We start from the raw sequence: 18,117 nt of genomic DNA, 5'->3' as shown, positions 1-18,117 counted from the left end.
TGTGAGTAAGGTATTCTGAATACTTTGGATTACTTGATATATTGTCATGCTTTTTACAACTACATTAATGTACTTTTGCTGTGTGATTTACTATTATTATTAGTATTATTATTATTATTATTACTGAAGGCTACTCGCCACTGAGCTAACAGTGTTAGCTGAGATTAGTTCATAGACTGCAGACTGTTAGACTTGATGGATAGCATTAACAACCTGCTAGCTGCAAATAATCATGTGCAGTTCTGAAAGCAATACCAACTAGATTTTTAAATCTTAATATAAAATGAGTAACAGTAGGCTGGGCATTAGGTAAGGCTGCACCTTTTGCAGTGATCTGGTATAGAAAACTATTACTTTATCAGTAATATGTTTTTATTCTGCCTGCTTTCAGAACTGCACATGATTATTTGCAGCTAGCAGGTTGTAATGCAGCCTTCATTAATAGTAATACATCACACAGCAATAGTACTGAAGTGGCAAATAACCCAGGTTGCTACCACAACTAAAACAAGGTAGTTGCTGAATGCAGGGAGCGGGACCACACCTCCATACACATCCCTTCCGGTTCTGTCTATGTATGACACGCCCCTTCTAGAAATGCTGTCAAACCTAAAATAAGGGTGTGGTCCCAGCTAGTCAATGTTAACTATATCTTTATACAGCAAAGTGCTTTTGCTGCTGTGCTAACATCAGAAATCTCACTCATAGAACCGTTTTTTTTCACATTTGGCATTTCTGTTTTTATGTTCAGTCTGTAGGTGCGCTTGAAGTCTAGCAGTTTTTTTAAGGACATTCCCTTCAATATAAGCAAAGCTGATCTGAGTCTTGTTGTGTTAACATTAACACTGAATACCATAATGACTGTTCTTTTACTTCCTTTGCTTGAATTTACAGTGGAACGTGCACTGCATGATCGTCTGTTCTTTCTCGTATGTGGGCAAACTAAATTTATATATGTTCAAGAATATTTCTCCTCCCCAGCACTGCTGTACCTAATGACTTTTTTGATGATTTGAGGCATTGATTGCTTATATCACAATGCATTTAATTCTTAAGGCAAACACATTTGAAATATTTAAGTGACTGGCTCTCAAAAATATATGTACGTGGCTGCCTCTGCTGTATGTACTCTGTCTGCACCCTCTCTCTGAAGAATTGTATATTTCTATTAATTTTCCATGTCATCAGACAAATCAGTAACACAACATCTCTACTACTTCAGACAGTGGAATAAGTTCTTTTTCAGTAACTTGAAGCAGTCTTTTAAACAGCCTCGTTCGCCGGAACAAATTGTTGCCTTATTGTCTCCTACTTCTTTGAATGGAGGCCCCTCACGTAGTAGCCAAACAGTGCTTGATTTTTATGGCATTGTTAAAGGAGTAATCATGATGACATTTCTCACAGTGATTATTCTCTGAACTGGCCTCCCTCAGTTAGGCCTTCTTATAATTTCCAGACCCCCTTTTGAGACCTGTTCTGTATTACACCAATTAGCACAGTGAGTCATATGTCACTGGACACTGAGCAACTCAGTCGCTTCCACTCTGTGCTATAAATTTATTTCTAGCTGTTTCACTGACAAGGTATGCTGTCACTGTGCTGCTGACTGACAGGAGTAAATGTGTGTTTGTGTTCGTGTGTTGGATGTTTCAGCCTGGCATTTTATTGTGCTATTAAACGTTATTAAACATCCTTTTTTTGTTGTATTTTACTATGTTTTAAGGATAATGCCCTTGAATTGAAAAAAATACAATGTTAAGGGCCCAACCCTCTTGGTTTAATGGAAAAGGAGCAGGAACCAATCTCCCTTTATAAATGGACAGCAGAGGGCATGAAAAAGTCATCTACTGCTTCCTGAACTCCAAATCCTCTCGTGTACCTCAAACGAAGTCGATGGTCCTTCAGACCGCTCAGAGATACATTGCACAAAGCCCGTGACTGAGTCAAGCCACCATCTGCATCACGCTGGCATTTTGTGGGTCGTTCCTCAGCGTGACAACAGGCATAGAAAAGCATAATATGAGCTGAGTGGGTGGGTGATAGTGGTGCAATTCTACTCTTAATGACAACTGAGAGTGTGTATGTTTCATTGTGATAAGGGCTAAATGAAAACAGGAAAGCATGAAAGAAAATGACAATGACAATAAAGTGAGATCTATGGGTGAAAATAACCATATTTTTGCAGCTTCCAAAAAGGTGCCGCAGTGACTATGAAATCAGCTTAATGCATTTAGGATGGCCCCAGTGTTCCGATGAGCAGGTCCCTATTAGGAAGGTAATTGGTTTGGCGGATTACTCAAAAAGTTATGGACTGATTTGCATGAAAATTTACCAGAGGTCGGCCTTGGCCCAACTTCGATGTGATTAACTTTGGAAAAAATATTGATTCAGATCTGGACTGAGTTTTTGTGAGATAAAACTAAATTGGACATTTTGCATGATGTCTTCACACACTGTAAAAAAATGTGGAGGAAATCTTTTTTTAAAATTGAGTATGTGGAAATAGAAATGTGAAGAAGTTCACTCCTCTGAGTTTATCCTTCTTGCATCCCAACAGGAAGTTACAAGAAGCCTAAACACATCTGTCTTTAGCATGGCCTCGAATAACACAGAGACTTTATGTTTGGGTTAAAGTTAAAGATAGGTTCGCTCTCTTAAACCAGGTTGGTGGCTGCTGAATCAGAGGAATTCTGGTTATAGCTGAGGCAGATTCTTATTACTGCAACAAAAATATAATGGAACGACTCAGTTAGTATGACTGTACAAGACATTTGCAGTGGATTTAATGTGTTTTAGGTTTCATAGTACTGCCATCTGTAGGCCAGGTGAGGAAGCACATCTATTTCAGCTTTAATTCAATTTTTCGCCAAATCACAACAACAGTCACCTCAAGGTGCTTTATAATGTAAGGTAGACTCCACAATAATAGATACAGAGAAAAACAAAACAATCATATGACCTCCTATGAGCAAGCACTTTGGCGACAGTGGGAAGGAAAAACTCCCTTTTAACAGGAAGAAAACTCTGGCAGAATACCCTCTGCCGTGTTGGGGTGAGAGGAGGAAGAAATGACAGAAGAAGTTTTGTCCTTCCAGCATTAGTTTCTTCCAGCAGTGATAAATGCTCAGTGACTAGTTTCACTGTCCTAAGAGTTCTGCACTGTGGCAAGAAAAGAAAGTAAGCTCAAGTGAGTCTGTACTGAGTCAGAACGCAGTGAATCAGAGAGAAGAAACAGACTGTAACTGAGCCACAGCTCAGCACACCGAAAAATGATTAAATTACACTTGTTATTACTGAGTGTAGGTTTGAAGTATTTCAAAGTATTGTGCTTTGCTGAAGTAATTAATTAGTAGGTCAGGAACACTACCTGAACCATCTAAATACACACACAATTATTCAAACCCATGTGGAAAGAGTGATTTCTGAGTAACCTAATGACTGGTTCTGCCAGCTTTGGCAGGAAGAACTGCAATCAAACATTTGTGATCTTAGGCAGTGAGACTTTTCACATCTCTGTGGATTGTTGTTTCAATTGTTTTAACTGAAACACACTGGAGGAATTTTGAACATGAATGACCTGCTTAAGGTCTTACCAAAGCATCTCAATCGATACTTGGGTCCAGACTTTGACTAAATCCCTCCAATACCTTTAGCTTTTTTTGTTTTGTTTTTTTCAGCCATTCATCCCATGTTTGAAATTATATTCCTGCTGCTGTTAGAGAGCAGAGTCATCCAGGTCCAGCCCCAGATCATCACACTACCACCACCATGTTTGACTGTTGCTGTGTTAGTTTTACCCTGATGTGACGGGACTCAAACCTTCCAAAAAGTTGTCTTATCAGAATATTTTGAGGGTCATCAAGATGTTTTTTAGCAAATGTTAGATGATGTGTTCAGTTTGGTCAGCAGTGGTTTTCTCCTTGGAAGTCTTTCCTATTGTTGAATCATGGACTGTCTTTAACTTAGGCAAGTGAAGCCTGCAGTTCTTTAGATATTGTTCTGGGTTATTTGTGACCTCCTAGATGAATCGTCAGTGTCCTCTTGGAGTAATTTTGGCAGGTCAGTCACTGTTCCAAGTTTTCTCATTCAGTGGATAATGGCTCTCACTGTGATTCAGGAGCCTTATTATTGGCTCTGTAACCCTGTTCAGACTGATAGATATCGGTGACTTTGTTTCTCAGCTGTTTCTTTAGATCGTGGCATGGTGCGCTCCATTTAGAGATCGTTTCTCCTACTTTGCTTTGTCTGACAGGTTCTGTTTAAGTGATTTGTTGATTCTATTGAAACAAAACTCAGCTTTCCAAAAAATGTGAATAATCACAGTTAATGTTTAATTTAAAGAGAGAGGAAGTTTTTCACACAATGACAGGTAGGTTTGGGTGGCTTTTCCCTCTTTGTCTAATATCAAAGTTTGATCTGTAACATGTGTGAAAAATATGCAAAAACACCTAAGAAATCAGGAAGGGAAAAGAAAAATACTTTTTCACAGCACTGTAGTTCTGAAGTATGAACCATTATAATTATGGTTATCTGTAACATTTGGCTCTAAATGTGAAAGAAAAAGACTTGAGAGTGGCACAGTTACAAACCAGCGCCATCATACACTTACAATCATTTCCAGTTTTTGCTTTGAAGTGTCTTTTCAGTCTTGCTGTGACTGACGTAAGCTGTTAAACAGTGGACCTCTCATCATGTTGAAAGCTTAGCTAACTTAGCTAACATACTGTGAAAGAATATGAAAGAATTCCTCATAGCCCGAGTGAAGACAACAGCATCACGATCACTGCTTTATTTTGCTGAATGCTATGAATAGTTTGACCCTGCAGCCAACATGCAAGCTGCAGTGCTGCTGCCATTGGCCATCTGCAGGTATCTGTTTAGAGAGATTAGTAAAAGTGCTGATGATGCGAGAGCTGTGCCTTGCACTCCTGACTTCACACTAAACAACAACTCCCAGGCTAAATTAGGCACACACACTTAGCCCAAAGAAGCTCTCAACAACTTTTAGTTTTGTTTTTAGCTCTAAAAATGTTTCCCAGGTCCACACGTAAGCCATCTCCAAACTGGCTATGGACATGAGCTGATTACCTGCACTGAGACCGCGGCGAGACTGGAGTTGGTTGTATGAGAAGCGGATCAGCCTGTTTGATTCCCTCCTGCCCTGCTTCAGACAGCAAAGTACTACAGTGAGTAAATGAGAGCAGCGGGCATGACGCACTCAAGACCACATTTTAACTGAAAGGACACAGTATGACTTTAACCTCTCAGTGAGCTGGTATATATCTAGTTGGGTCATTCAAACCCTTTGTTCGATCACTGTCTTCCATCCTCTCACAGTGATACATTCAACGGGTATGGCAGTTTTTTAAAGTGTATCATGACTTGAGAGTGTGTCACTTACAATAAGAAGAATGGCAGTGTGCTCCCCAGACATTCACACTCATGCATGCTGTTTAAGCAGCCCTCCCTGCTTTAGTGGTCACCCCTAAGCCAATTGAGGGATGGGCTGACATGTCACCGCTGATGGTGGGGGCTATGCTCGGTGCAAGAGTATTAGTCCTGCTAAATACAGTAATGCAATTAGGGCCAATTTGGTTATGAGGACACGCTGAATTAAAACAGGTGGAGAAGAAAAGGTAGGCGGAGTGAAGAGGAGATCAGGCTAGTTGAGGGATCGTTTTGATCCTTGCCTCCCGCCACACTCCCCTCATACAAGCAGCAGGCAGTACAGCTGATGCACTTTTAGGTTTTTAGACATGTTTGCAAAGCTAAAGGGTCTCTTTAGCGGCCCGCAGGTGCCAGAGGGCTCTGGGACTACTAGCAAAGCCCCTGACCCAGCTCCAACTCCACCTCCGCCTCCAGCCAAGGTAGGTGTTCAGCCTGTATATTCAGTTATTAGACTAACTATAATAAATTGTTATTGTCAACCAGATTTTTGACTGGTTACAGACATGAGCAGTGGCCTCTTGTCTGCCTCTATCATTCAACCAGCTGCTCTGTACCCTGGCAGCAAAACAGAAAAAAAATCAAATCAAATTGTTTCACTACCTCATTGAAATCACTCATTACCCAAACGGGCGCTTTGAAATTTGTTTCATCATGAACGCAGCCTGTTTTTAAAAGTGTCCATCAGAGGAGGCGGTCATTTGTCAAATGCTGAATTCACCATTCTTTAAAACTGCCACTGAAATTAAAATGTCATTCTTAATGGCCACTGTTTGACTAATGGAGCCAGGCGTCAGGTTTTGTGAAGAAAAAAAAATGTTGATTTGTCGTGTAGGAGGAGAAGCCAGCTGAGAAGGAGAATGAAGACACGAAAGTGGACAAACCACGGGGTGAGTCATTGTAACGGCTGAAAAGTTTACTGTGTTCCTTTTTTTTGTCCCATCCTGGGAAATTAAAACAAGACTGACTGTTAATATGTTGGGAACATGAGAACATATGGATTATTTTACATTTAGCTTCATTTTGATTTTCCTCTTTATTTGTCAGGGACTGTGTACAAAAACTATTTATCTAACATGACAAAGGGTTCGTTGTACCAGATTTAGCTGTTAGCTAATGTCCATCCACAGTCCCTGCACAGGTCATCGAGCAAACAGAAAGAAACACACACATCATCATTTAAAAAAAAAAAATCTACTAATGCAAATGCAGCTGAGAAGTCAATGTAATAGGCCAAACACCTACATCTAAATCCACCAGTATCCATTACATTCACACGTAAATACAACACTTGTTTATTCCATTACAAGGGAAATAAATATCATTGGTAACTAATGTAACGTTTTACTGTGTAATAAGCTGCTTCACAAATGTATTTGCTATTTAGATACTGCAGTGAAACACAGTGTTACTGAAACACCTCCACACTTCAGTCAGCCTGGGAGTATTGATATGTTTATTCTTGTTATTTGTATAAAGCTGTAGAGCATTATGAGGATTCAGATACATCATAGTTATAAAGCACAAACTGTCAAACGAGTGAAAAAAAGTGACCAAAATAAGAGAAAGCCTTTGTACAAACGTCCAATATGAAACGTTCAGCCTTGGACGACTTTTCTTGTGCCTGCTGACCGTCTCCATTTTAGTTGAGTTTCCCCGACTGCTGAGCTCGACAAGAAATTGAATTTCACTGATTTGTTGATTGTGTTGCTGAAAGTTTGAATGGCATTTTGGAGCCGGAGCGAATAACATCAGGTTTGTCTCCATCATCCATCCAGGTTCTGTTACCTCATTCTGCTGATGCTACGGTTGCCTAATGTGTCTGAAAGCCGGACAGAAACACGGCCAGCTAATAATCAATCCCTCAAATGTCATATTCAGCGTCTTGTCTCTCTCTTTTACAGATGTTACAGGTATTTTTAATAGATGATGAACTAAATAAAAATGGTTTCACATAACCAGTGCAGCAAAGATGGCAAAAAAAGGATGAACAAATTTACAGTTCGTAGTTGCTTCACAGATGGATGAAAAGCAGTTATAAGACTAAAGGGACTATAAGGACAAGACTTAATAAAATGATGAAGAAATTAGCAATTAAAAGAAATAAATGGGAAAACACAAACGATTATAAATATAAAATTTAATCTAATGTATTGTTATGGTTATATTTCTAAATGTGTAATATTTTTATAAAGATGTCTAAAAGAAATGCTTTAAAGGAAAACAAACAATGCAAAATAAATAATTAGGTAAGGTCAAACATTTTTTATTCTTCTTCCAGGAGGCGAGGACCATTTATAACAATCTTGAAAAGCCAAAATAAATTTAAGATTTTTTTCCCCTTTTCTTAGAATCAGCTCCATCACCGGCACCACCCCCAGCCCCTGAACCAGCACCATCAGTGGCCCCGACACCAGCTACGGCCCCAGCTCCAGCCCCAGCTACGGCCCCAGCTCCAGCCCCAGCCCCAGCTCCAGCCCCAGCCTCGGCTCCAGCTCCGGCTCCTCCACCAAACCCTGATCAAGCTGGAGCTGAGGGGTAAGACCTGCGCTTGCAGTGTTGTTTCTTCTACCTAATTTTTTCCAGGCACATTTCATTTGAAAGCGGGTGCACCGACAGTCAAAAGTGTTTACAGAGAGTAGTTACAGTGTGTTTATCCTCAGAATATCAGCCCAGCCTCCAAACTCCACTTTAGCTCACTGCAAACACACACCTGCCAAGTGACACCACAAACCTGTATCAAAGTAATCACCCAATGGACGCTAATTAATCGGATTCCCTGGCAAGAGGGCGGAGAGGGAGGGAGGGCGCCCTCGGAGATAAGCGCAGCATGTGAGATCTTTACCCGCTGGAGCAACATGCATATTAAAAGAGGGATGGCCTGAAAGTGGATTAAAAGATTTTCGGTTCTTTAGGTTTTAAGGAGCTCACCAGAGCTGCTTCTGGTCCCTCAATAAACACTATGAAGGCGACACGTAGAGGCAGCAACGGCTGATCCTCACAGTTCTAAACACAGGTTGGATTTCAATGAGAATATGATATATATGATACAACAATGGTGGCAAGAGCTAGAGACTCCAGGTGGAGGACGGTAGTGTGTGTGTGTGTGTGTGTGTGTGTGTGTGTGTGTGTGTGTGTGTGTGTGTGTGGTGGTGGTGGTGGTGGTGGGGTCAGTGTCAGCCAGCAGCTTAAGTAATGTGTGGAATAAATAGTGTCAGAGCTCAGAGGGGATCCTGAGGTACTGTGAGGTAGACTGGGATGACCCCGAGTGCTGTTTTCACAACACCGTCTATAACTCACCTCATGGCATCTTTCACAATGTGTGCAGATTTCTGTGATATTTGAAAACTACATGTTTTACTGCCAGTGCTACACAAAACCTGAAGTTTACTCTGTGTGCTTCTAATACAAGCTGCCCAAGTCTAGTATGTGTCCTTCTACTTTTATGAGGCATATTAGGGCGATGAAATGCTGCATCGCCTTTAGGGTTGATTAAGTCTGCAAAGGCTTCCTACCAGAACCGGTGTCACCACGGGGTTGGCTCACTTTCTTTAACTTTATTTCATTTAGTTTCCACAAACCAGTGTGTAAAGGAAAAAGTCCTGACAGTCCTGACAGGGGCAGCACTCCAACCCAGCACAGTGCACCATTTACACACTAAAAACAATGAAAGAAACAATGGAGAAACAACCTGACAATTAATTGTGAAAATGTACTGACTTTAATTTGACTGCAGGGCCTGATCTCAGCATGTTGGATGTGTCAGTTGAAACATGGTGTATTGTTCTGTCAAAGGCACTACAGAATTTTATCCACTAGAGGGAGAGCATCCATCATCCACACAGCTCAGGCTGAAGTGGAAGGCTGCTATTGGCCTAGCCTGGCCTGACCTCTAGATCCATCCTGACCCTGACTCTGGCCCAAAGTGCCCTAACCTTAACCACAAACAGGTGAAGCTGGACTCCGTCCATTTGGCTCTGCAGTGAGCACCACTTGGCTGGTTGCATTTATCCGTGTAATGTGATCCTTCTTATGTCACAAGTTATTTCTCTCCATGATTCACTCTTTTTAGCGTTTCAAATCACAGGTACTGCGCTGGGTCCTGAGTGAAAAGGGAACGATTGTAAACTGAAATAAACACTGAGGGTTGTCGCAATGCACTGAATCAAATATTTCTAAATTTATATTACCTTAAATGCGTATTATAGTTTATATCTGTCCAGATGAGACAATTTAAAAGAACCTTCATCGACAGCACTCCAGTGAGTCATCGGGCACTGATTTGCAAGTGTAAACAGGAAGGGTTGCTTGCTTGTAGAAAATATTGAGGCAGAAGGACATCAATGATAAAAAGATCTCTTTTTTTCAGACCAACAATGAGTCAGAACAGTAACATTGTAAGGCAGTCATGGCACCTTAAATCCATAAATTGGGAGTGAATTTCAAGTAAGAAAACTAGAGTAGCCATTCATGAGAACACCATGGGAGTGGAAAATGTAGGACCCACACAAGAAGGATGAAATCCCAAAAGTTATGTGAGTTTTGTCCCGTGTTCCTTACATTGTGAACACGTTTTTCCTTCCCACTGTCGCCAAGTGCTTGCTCATAGGGGTTGATTGTTGGGGTTTTCTCTATATTATTGTAGGGTTGCTAAAATATAAAGTACCTTAACACAACTGTTGTTCTGATCTGTTGTTACACAAATAAAACTGAACTAAAAGTATGTGAGCGTGGCTAGTTTGGGCTAAACTTGGATTGCAGATATAGGACCAGAAAACCTCTTAATGCATGATAAAGTAAAGTTCCAGATTTTTCAGAGTACAGTCTTACTTCTAGGCAGCTTTAAATGCTGGAGTAGAACAGGTGTTGAATCATTAATGCCGAGTGGAGTCTCTGATTATTACACAACTTTTCCTGATTTGTTCCTTTTTTTAATTGGTTAAAATTCCTCATTCACATCAGGAATTTTTAGGAGTTTTTATGATTTTTCTATCCTCGTTCCATCAGAAACTCACTCACTGCCAATAACCAGCACGACTTTCTTATTTTGCTTCCTCAGAGAGGAGGGGGTCCCCCCTCCACCTCCCCCCATAGTCATCAACAAGTACTCAGATGAGCACCTCAGAGCCATAATCACAAAGATGAGAGAAAGAAAGCAGCTCTTCAAGGAGAAAGTGATTGATCAGTATGCTTCATCCCCTGAGATAACCCCTCCTGTCAGTGAGTGTCAACACAAAACCATTCAGTGCTGCAGATTTTCTAATATTTCTAATATCTGTGGATGTTATTGTTCTCATGGGGCAGTAAGGAAACTAATTCTTAATATTTAACTGCCGCTCACTCAGCCCCTTTATCCTTTCAGCGCCACTGCTACGCAAAGACGACTATAACAGAGTCATAGAGGAAAGGAAACAACAGGCAGAGGAGGCGCGGATAAAGAAGGAGGAGGCGGACAAGAAGAAAAAAGAGGAGCAGGAGAAGAAGAAAAAGGAGGATGAGCAAAAGAAAGCAGAACAAAAGGCGGCAGAGGCCGAAAAGCAGGAGGAGAAGAAGAGTATAACAACCAGGATATCCGAGGCAATGTGGTCAGTGGTGGACACCGTGCTGAAGCCACTCGAGGACCGGATGGACTCTGTGTTTGGGCAAACCATAGACCCTTTCACGGACCGTCGCTACATTGCATGGCTAAGCTTGGTGACTGTGGCCTTTAACTACAACACGTGGTTCATCACGGCCCGCCTGTGCTTCCCCTACCACACTGAGATCTCCATCCCTTACTGGTTCACCCTGGATGTGTTGGCTGACATCATCTACCTGGCAGACTCTGTCGTCTTCCAGCCCCGCAAACAGTTCGTCAAAGGAGGAGACATCATTGTAAGTGGGAAATGATCCTGACTGCTGACAGAGGATAACACTGGCCTGAATGACAAAGTCACTTTTATTCCCTTGCAGAAAGACAGAGTGATGACAAAGAAGCACTACAGAGATTCAGAGAGATTCCTGGTATGATCACTTGAATCCCTTGAGCTTTGAAGTTAAGTATTTAACTAGAGTCAGCAGGCTTACAGCTGTCTGTCTCTTTCACAGGCGGACGTGGTGTCAGCCTTGCCATTTGACTTGTTGTACATCCAATTTGGATTCAAATCTGCCTTCAGACTCAATCGTCTACTGAAGGTAAATCTACTTAAATAATGTTTAGATGAATGAGACAATAAACAACGCCTATTAAATGTCTATGGCTCTCATCTGGCTCACATTTCCTCACCTATTTTCAAGATGGACACGTTTTTTGAGTTCAGTGATCGTCTAGAGAGCATCATGGCCAAGGCTTACATCTGGAGGTAAGACCATCCATCCATCCATCCATCTGATCCATCCATCCTCCATCCATCCTCCATCCATCCATCCATCCATCCATCCATCCATCCATCCATCCATCCATCCATCCAGTATACAACGAAATTACCTGAGATAGCAAAAATGTCCAAATGTGGCCATATTAATAACTCTATTTATACCCCACTCTTAGAGTGATTCGCACCATTGGCTATCTGCTCTTCATGCTCCACCTTAATGCCTGCTTCTACTACGTGGCCTCAGAATATCAGGGCATTGGTAAAACCAAATGGGTCTACTCCGGCCTAGGCAGCGCGTAAGTACAGCACTTCTATACAGCCACTTGTGTTTGAGTTGGAGGGATTTTCTCATCTTTTTTTCTGCCATCTCTTGATGTGGACCTAGCATGCTCATACTGTATTCTCAGACTCTGCTAGAGTAGCTTTTGCACAAGTCACAGTTACAACAAACTGTTTTTTCTTCCCTCCCTCTAAGCAACTTTCTAATGATTGGCTAATGGTTTGAAAACAGGGGCTAGGAGAACATCTGTACTCACAAATGACCATATTAAACATGTTCAGACATGATACAGAAAGGTGGAAAATGAGCACACAAGAGGATAATGTTAGAAATGCATAACAAAAAGTTATAGCAAAGAAACACAATTACCTAAAAAAAAGTTTCTGGTTTATTGCACAGAGTTATGAGTTCCAGCTCACAAAGCATCCAGTCAAATTCTTTCATATGTCCCATGTTTGCTGCTGATGCTGCGGCTGCAGTTACCTCAGCTGCTTCTTCTATGCCGAGAAGTCCCTGCTACTGATCGCCGAGTTACCAACTCCTGACTCCGCATTCGGGCTGATCTTTCAGATGACCAACTACCTTTTCGGGGCATTCTTTATGTCCACCATTCTTGGCCAGGTAGCTTCTTTCTCGTAGCATTTTTGTTATTTTACTTTCTCTTTTCTTTTAATATTTTTTCCCCTTGGGAAGCTAAAGCAATTGCAGCAAGACATCAAGGGAATCGCTCAGACGTGCCCAGAACTCACCACTGCCATTTTATCCAAAACAAAGAAAAAAACACCATTTTCCCCCCACACGACCCCAAAACATCCAATAAGGTTTATGACACCCTTCTCTGACACCCCCCCAACCCTCTCCACAGGTACCTGCGTTGTTACTACTTTGCTGTCCGCAGTCTGATCAACATCGGGGGTCTAAGTGAACCCGAAACCGTCTTTGAGATTACCTTTCAGATGACTAACTTTTTCACGGGCGTCTTTGTGTTCTCCAGTTTGATTGGACAGGTAACACAAAGGCCATTCTGCCCCATAGCATGAGTCACAGCCCCCAGCATCCTCACTTCATCTGGAGTCCTGATTAGCATCCTTTTAGCATCGTTAACTACAAGTAGTAGTAGTAGTAGAAGTAAATGATCGTCTCTTTTTCTCCCCCACTTGTCCTGTTTATGTAGATAGATGAATAAACCTGTCCTCTCCTGGACATAGTAGTCATAATACCAAGCAAATACTCCAGTATCCATTACTCTGTCTGTAGTATTTCACTGGTTCCCTGTGAAGTCTTGACTGTCAAAAACAACAAAAGCACATTCATTCTACTGTCTAAGTGAGAGGAGTGTTTATTCAGTTTAAACAAAGGATTTCTTCTTATCATCATAATGTGTCAGATGAGAGATGTCATTGGTGCAGCGACAGCAGCACAGACTTACTTCCGTTCTTCCATGGACAACACTGTGGAGTACATGGTGACCAATAACATCCCGTCTTTGGTACAGAACCGAGTCCGCACCTGGTACACCTACACCTGGGACGCTCAGGGCATGCTGGGTCAGTAGACACTGGATAAAATCTTCATTTCAGTCTTTACGAGTGTGTGAGAAAAGCTTAAATTATAGGACACCACTCAGACGTCAGTCCTACTATTGTGCCAGCTGTAGAATGATTTGACACTGAATTAAGACCTAATTTTTCACCTCCATGTTTTCAGATGAGTCCGAGCTGCTAGATAAGATGCCTCTAGTGATGAGAACAGCCATTGCTGTGGACATCAACCTGGCGACCTTCCAGAAGATTGATCTTTTCAAGGTGAACACTCATTAAAAAAATAAATATATACCCCAGACAGTAACTGGGAGACTGGGAGATGGTTGGTCATTTAAATATCTTCATATGTTTCCACAGGGCTGTGACCAGCAGATGTTAGTGGACATGTTGCTGAGGCTCAAGTCAATCATTTATCTGCCCGGAGACTTTGTCGTGAAGAAGGTGTGTTAATTCTTACACAATCACCATCAACTTCAAATGTGATTGAAACACAAAAATTATTTCATTTTTTTTTTAAAGTTTATCATCATGTTAAGGCAACAATTGACGGACATTAAATACAAAAAAGTAAAAAATGTGCTGCAGAAGATAAACTAATGTTGTGTAATCAAACTTAGCAACAAGGAAATACTCATTTTAGCCCTGATTCCTGATGCCCTGATGATGACGAGCATACGGACTGTGAAGAGGCAGAGGAAAACACACTTATTTCATTGTGATGACAGATTTTTGCATCTGTTACAACTGCACATCCTCCTGTGTCAAGTACATTTTTAGCTAACTTATTTTTTTGCCACTTTAATGTCAAAAATATCCAAGCTTTGTTTCTCTAAAATTCATAATTATGATACTTTAAAACCTCAGACAGTGTTGCATATTTAACTTTTAAATTTGGAAAAATGACTTTATAATCTTATAAACTAGTTCATTGTCAGGGTCTGCGCTGGCAGACCGTGTGGTGAGAGTAGGAGGACCCAAATGCAGACACTTGGAGCAAAACTATAATTTAACAAAGGGCGAGCCGTTTATTTGTGGCTGGGTAAAGGTATAAAACAAAAGGCAGATGAACACTAAGGCAAAACTAACTAGAACTAAACTGGGAGAAACTGTATGCTAAACAAAAGAGACAAAGAATAAAACCTTGAACATGGAAAAACATGGAAACATGGATGCATGACAGACTACCTGACAAAGAATAAACGAAAGCTCACAGACAGGAGGTGATCAGGGGAAGTGGAAACACACGGGGAAACAGCTGATACAAATGAACATGACGCCACAGGGGAAGCAAAACTAAACACATTGAACATGGAACATGAGACTGTCAAAATAAAACAGGAAGCACACAGACTAAGACACACTGACTTGACATGGTGATAGTTAAGAAGCAGACGAGAGAGGGAGCAAGGGAACATGGATAAACATGGCAGACAGAGGAGACATGGAAAGAGCACAAGGAGGGGGAACAAGGGAACGGAAAAGGGACACGTGCACATGAACACAAACACAGAGGGAGGGACACAGAGGACAGAGACACAAGGGGAACCTAAATGGACAAGGAGATTACACAGGGGAGGCAACAGGAGACAAAGATATCGCTGAAACACACAAAGGGCGAGGGAGACTTAAACAGGGGGGACTTGACGCACACTGACCAACATAGTGGAACGACACAGACATGGGAGGAACCCAGACAGACGAGAGCTAAATAGGCAAACAGAAGTCAATGTCAACAGAACTGACTGAAGCCTAAACTGCACAAACAAGAACATCATAAAACAAAAAAGGAATGAAACTCAAAATGCTGGGTCAAAGGAAACAGCCCATGACAGTGATTTTTTTTACTAGGTTAATACATTTTTTTCCCCAAAATTTACAACTTTAATATCAAAGAATGTCCATGTTCTTGTAGGTCTGAATTTATGACTTTAATCTCAGAATTTCTGTGTAAATAAAAGGCCACCACAGGCTTCTTTTAAAGCTAAAATGCCCTTTATAAACACATACTCAAAAACATCCCTGCAGTAATTTATTTGTGTAAATTATTTGCAGGGTGACATCGGTAAAGAGATGTACATCATCAAAGGTGGAGCGGTGCAGGTGGTGGGAGGACCCGACAACAGCATCGTGTTTGTCACACTAAAAGCTGGTTGTGTTTTTGGGGAAATCAGGTGAGTTCAGATACATGTGCACAAATATATACTACTAATTAATCAACATCAGAGGCGATTAATCATCACAGTCAGTAAACTTACATTTAGAAATATTCAAAGAGAAAATGTTTTCTCTTTCTGTTTCTTAGTCTCTTGCAGTCCTCCAAAGACGGAGGGAACAGGCGCACAGCTAATGTCAAAGCATACGGCTTCGCTAACCTCTTTGTCCTGGAGAAGAAAGACCTGTTTGATATTCTGGTTCATTACCCGGAGTCACAGAAAGTGTTGGCCAGGAAGGGCAGGTGAGTCAAAGGATTTGACTCAAAAGTCCTTTAAAAATGTTTGCTGCTGATTTCACAAATTAACCCTCCTATTGTGTGCACCCCCACCCCCCTTACCTTAGTGTTCCGGTCACAATTGACCAGTTAGTTTTCACAGCTCTTAAATTAACATAAGAAACATTTTTCACCACCAAATTCAGTTCAGTGGGTCGTTCAATGGGTCGTTCAATGGGTCGTTCAGTGGGTCGTTCAGTGGGTCGTTCAGTGAGTCGTTCAGTGGGTCGTTCAGTGGTCATTTTGTGGGACATTCAGTGGGTTGTTCAGTCGTAAAAGTGTTTCATTTTGTCATTCAGTGGGCCATTCAGGGGGTCAGAGGCCAAAGGGGGGTGGGGGGGTGGTGAGTTTTTTAAATCTATAAATCAGTCAGATTTGACCCAAACACGACAGGAAAATTCTTAAAATTCTGAACTTGGTGGTTTATTTACTGGAAACCAGTGATACAATGATCTGTGAGGGGGGGAGTATGTGAACGTCTACAAGTAGCAGCAATTTTTAAAATAAAATTCCAGTCAGGTAGTTTTACACACAAGGAAAACATTCACATGTTAGTGGGTGGACCTATTTTTTTTTAAGGCCTGATCTTTAAAACAACACGTTTGAGGACATTCAAAAGAAAGGGAAAAGAAAAGTGTTATGTGGACGTCAGAAAAAGGGTTGTTGGCGATGTTCATCCAGCTGGGATACCTTAGAACAGTGAGATCCTCCATCCTGTCAGTGTGACGTTTAAGTACACATGTAATCCCCGAGATATGAAGTTTCCACATGATAATAATAAATGCTGCTGTTGTAAACAAACCTCTGTACCTCTGTAGGAAACTAATGAAGGCCAAAGGTCCAGCAGCAGCTAAAGCTGAAGAAGAGAAGAAAAAAGGACTGGCGCTGTTCGGACCCAAACCCCCCACACCCAAACTGCTGCGCGCTTTCGGCGGGACCATTAACAGAAAGTTTATCGACAAAGTGAAGGTAACTACAGCGTTCTGTCCTAATAAATGCACCCCAAGTGATTATTGCATGAAAGTCATTGTGCGAATTCTCAGTTTGTATTTGTCTCCTTCTATTGTTTCCCCAGACTTCCAGTAATGACTAAGGAGCATGGAAAGTTTTTTTTTAATAACTCCTCTTTTGGAGTGAAGAAAATGTATCTCTCATGGAAATGAACTCGTTTCTGTTGAAAGCACCTTTCAGATATTAGTTTTACTGCTCTGTGCGATAAGGTCATTCTGTCTATTTAATAATAAGAGCAAGCCAAGACCATCTGTGTACCTCAACTACTGCCCCTAGCGGACACTGCTATGTATATACTTCGTTCATATGGTTTTTATACAGTATAATTGTTTTTTTTCCCCACTGTACAGTACGAGTGGAAGCCTCCCTGAGATTATCCGTCAGTGAGAAGCATGGTGACAATAATGTTGACAGTTTATATTATTTGACTGAGTTTTAATAAATAAATATGTTTGAACTGCAGTCAGTGTATTTCTCTGTTAGCTTTGTGTTTGTGAGAGCAGGAGTTCAGATCCAGGCTAATCCTCACCTGCCAGACAGTGACAGTACGAGGGCCGATTAACTCAGCTGCCTCTGTTTTTGTGAGCTCCACAGACGAAAATAAACCAAGCATTACACCAGCTACTTTCATCACGTAGGGCTGATGGTTACTGCGGTGAATTTAATGTCATCCCATGATACAGGATATTCAGAAACTGATTATACTGTTTTTAGCATAAAGGTGAGACTATGTCTTTTTTTTTTCATTTAAAACAAATTCCCTCCATACATTTTTTTCACCCAGTTCTGGGTTGTAAGGTGAAGCCTGTCCCTGCTGTCATAGACGGTCAATAGACAGGGTATTATACCCACCTGCCCTGTCCTTCAGCTTACGTTGATCAGGTATATTTTTTTATATAAATTTGCTAACACATTAAAAAAATAGCACTGGTGCTCTTTGGTAAAAGTCTTTTTTCTGGGCTGTGCTCACAGCTCCAGGAGAACCATTATTTC

The 18,117-nt window shown here is 41.2% G+C and overlaps 1 protein-coding gene across 1 annotated transcript; it reads left to right on the top strand.

The window, feature by feature from the left end:
* Positions 1 to 5,756: 5,756 nt before the first annotated feature.
* On the top strand, positions 5,757 to 17,509 carry LOC116335745 (cyclic nucleotide-gated cation channel beta-3-like). Its single transcript, XM_031759497.2, has 17 exons — positions 5,757 to 5,867; positions 6,281 to 6,335; positions 7,797 to 7,983; positions 10,505 to 10,665; positions 10,808 to 11,319; positions 11,398 to 11,448; positions 11,533 to 11,619; positions 11,722 to 11,786; positions 11,975 to 12,097; positions 12,947 to 13,088; positions 13,469 to 13,628; positions 13,789 to 13,886; positions 13,983 to 14,066; positions 15,678 to 15,796; positions 15,928 to 16,080; positions 16,932 to 17,082; positions 17,189 to 17,509. Exons 1-17 carry the CDS (start codon positions 5,757 to 5,759, stop codon positions 17,204 to 17,206), a joined length of 2,277 nt encoding a protein of 758 aa, XP_031615357.2. The 3' UTR covers positions 17,207 to 17,509.
* Positions 17,510 to 18,117: the final 608 nt, after the last annotated feature.

This window comes from Oreochromis aureus, linkage group 9 (assembly GCF_013358895.1).
Source record: "Oreochromis aureus strain Israel breed Guangdong linkage group 9, ZZ_aureus, whole genome shotgun sequence".
In the NCBI taxonomy this organism is placed as follows: domain Eukaryota; kingdom Metazoa; phylum Chordata; class Actinopteri; order Cichliformes; family Cichlidae; genus Oreochromis; species Oreochromis aureus.
The sequence above is the reverse complement of the archived record's forward strand: the minus strand, read 5'-3'. Positions and strand labels throughout refer to the sequence as shown.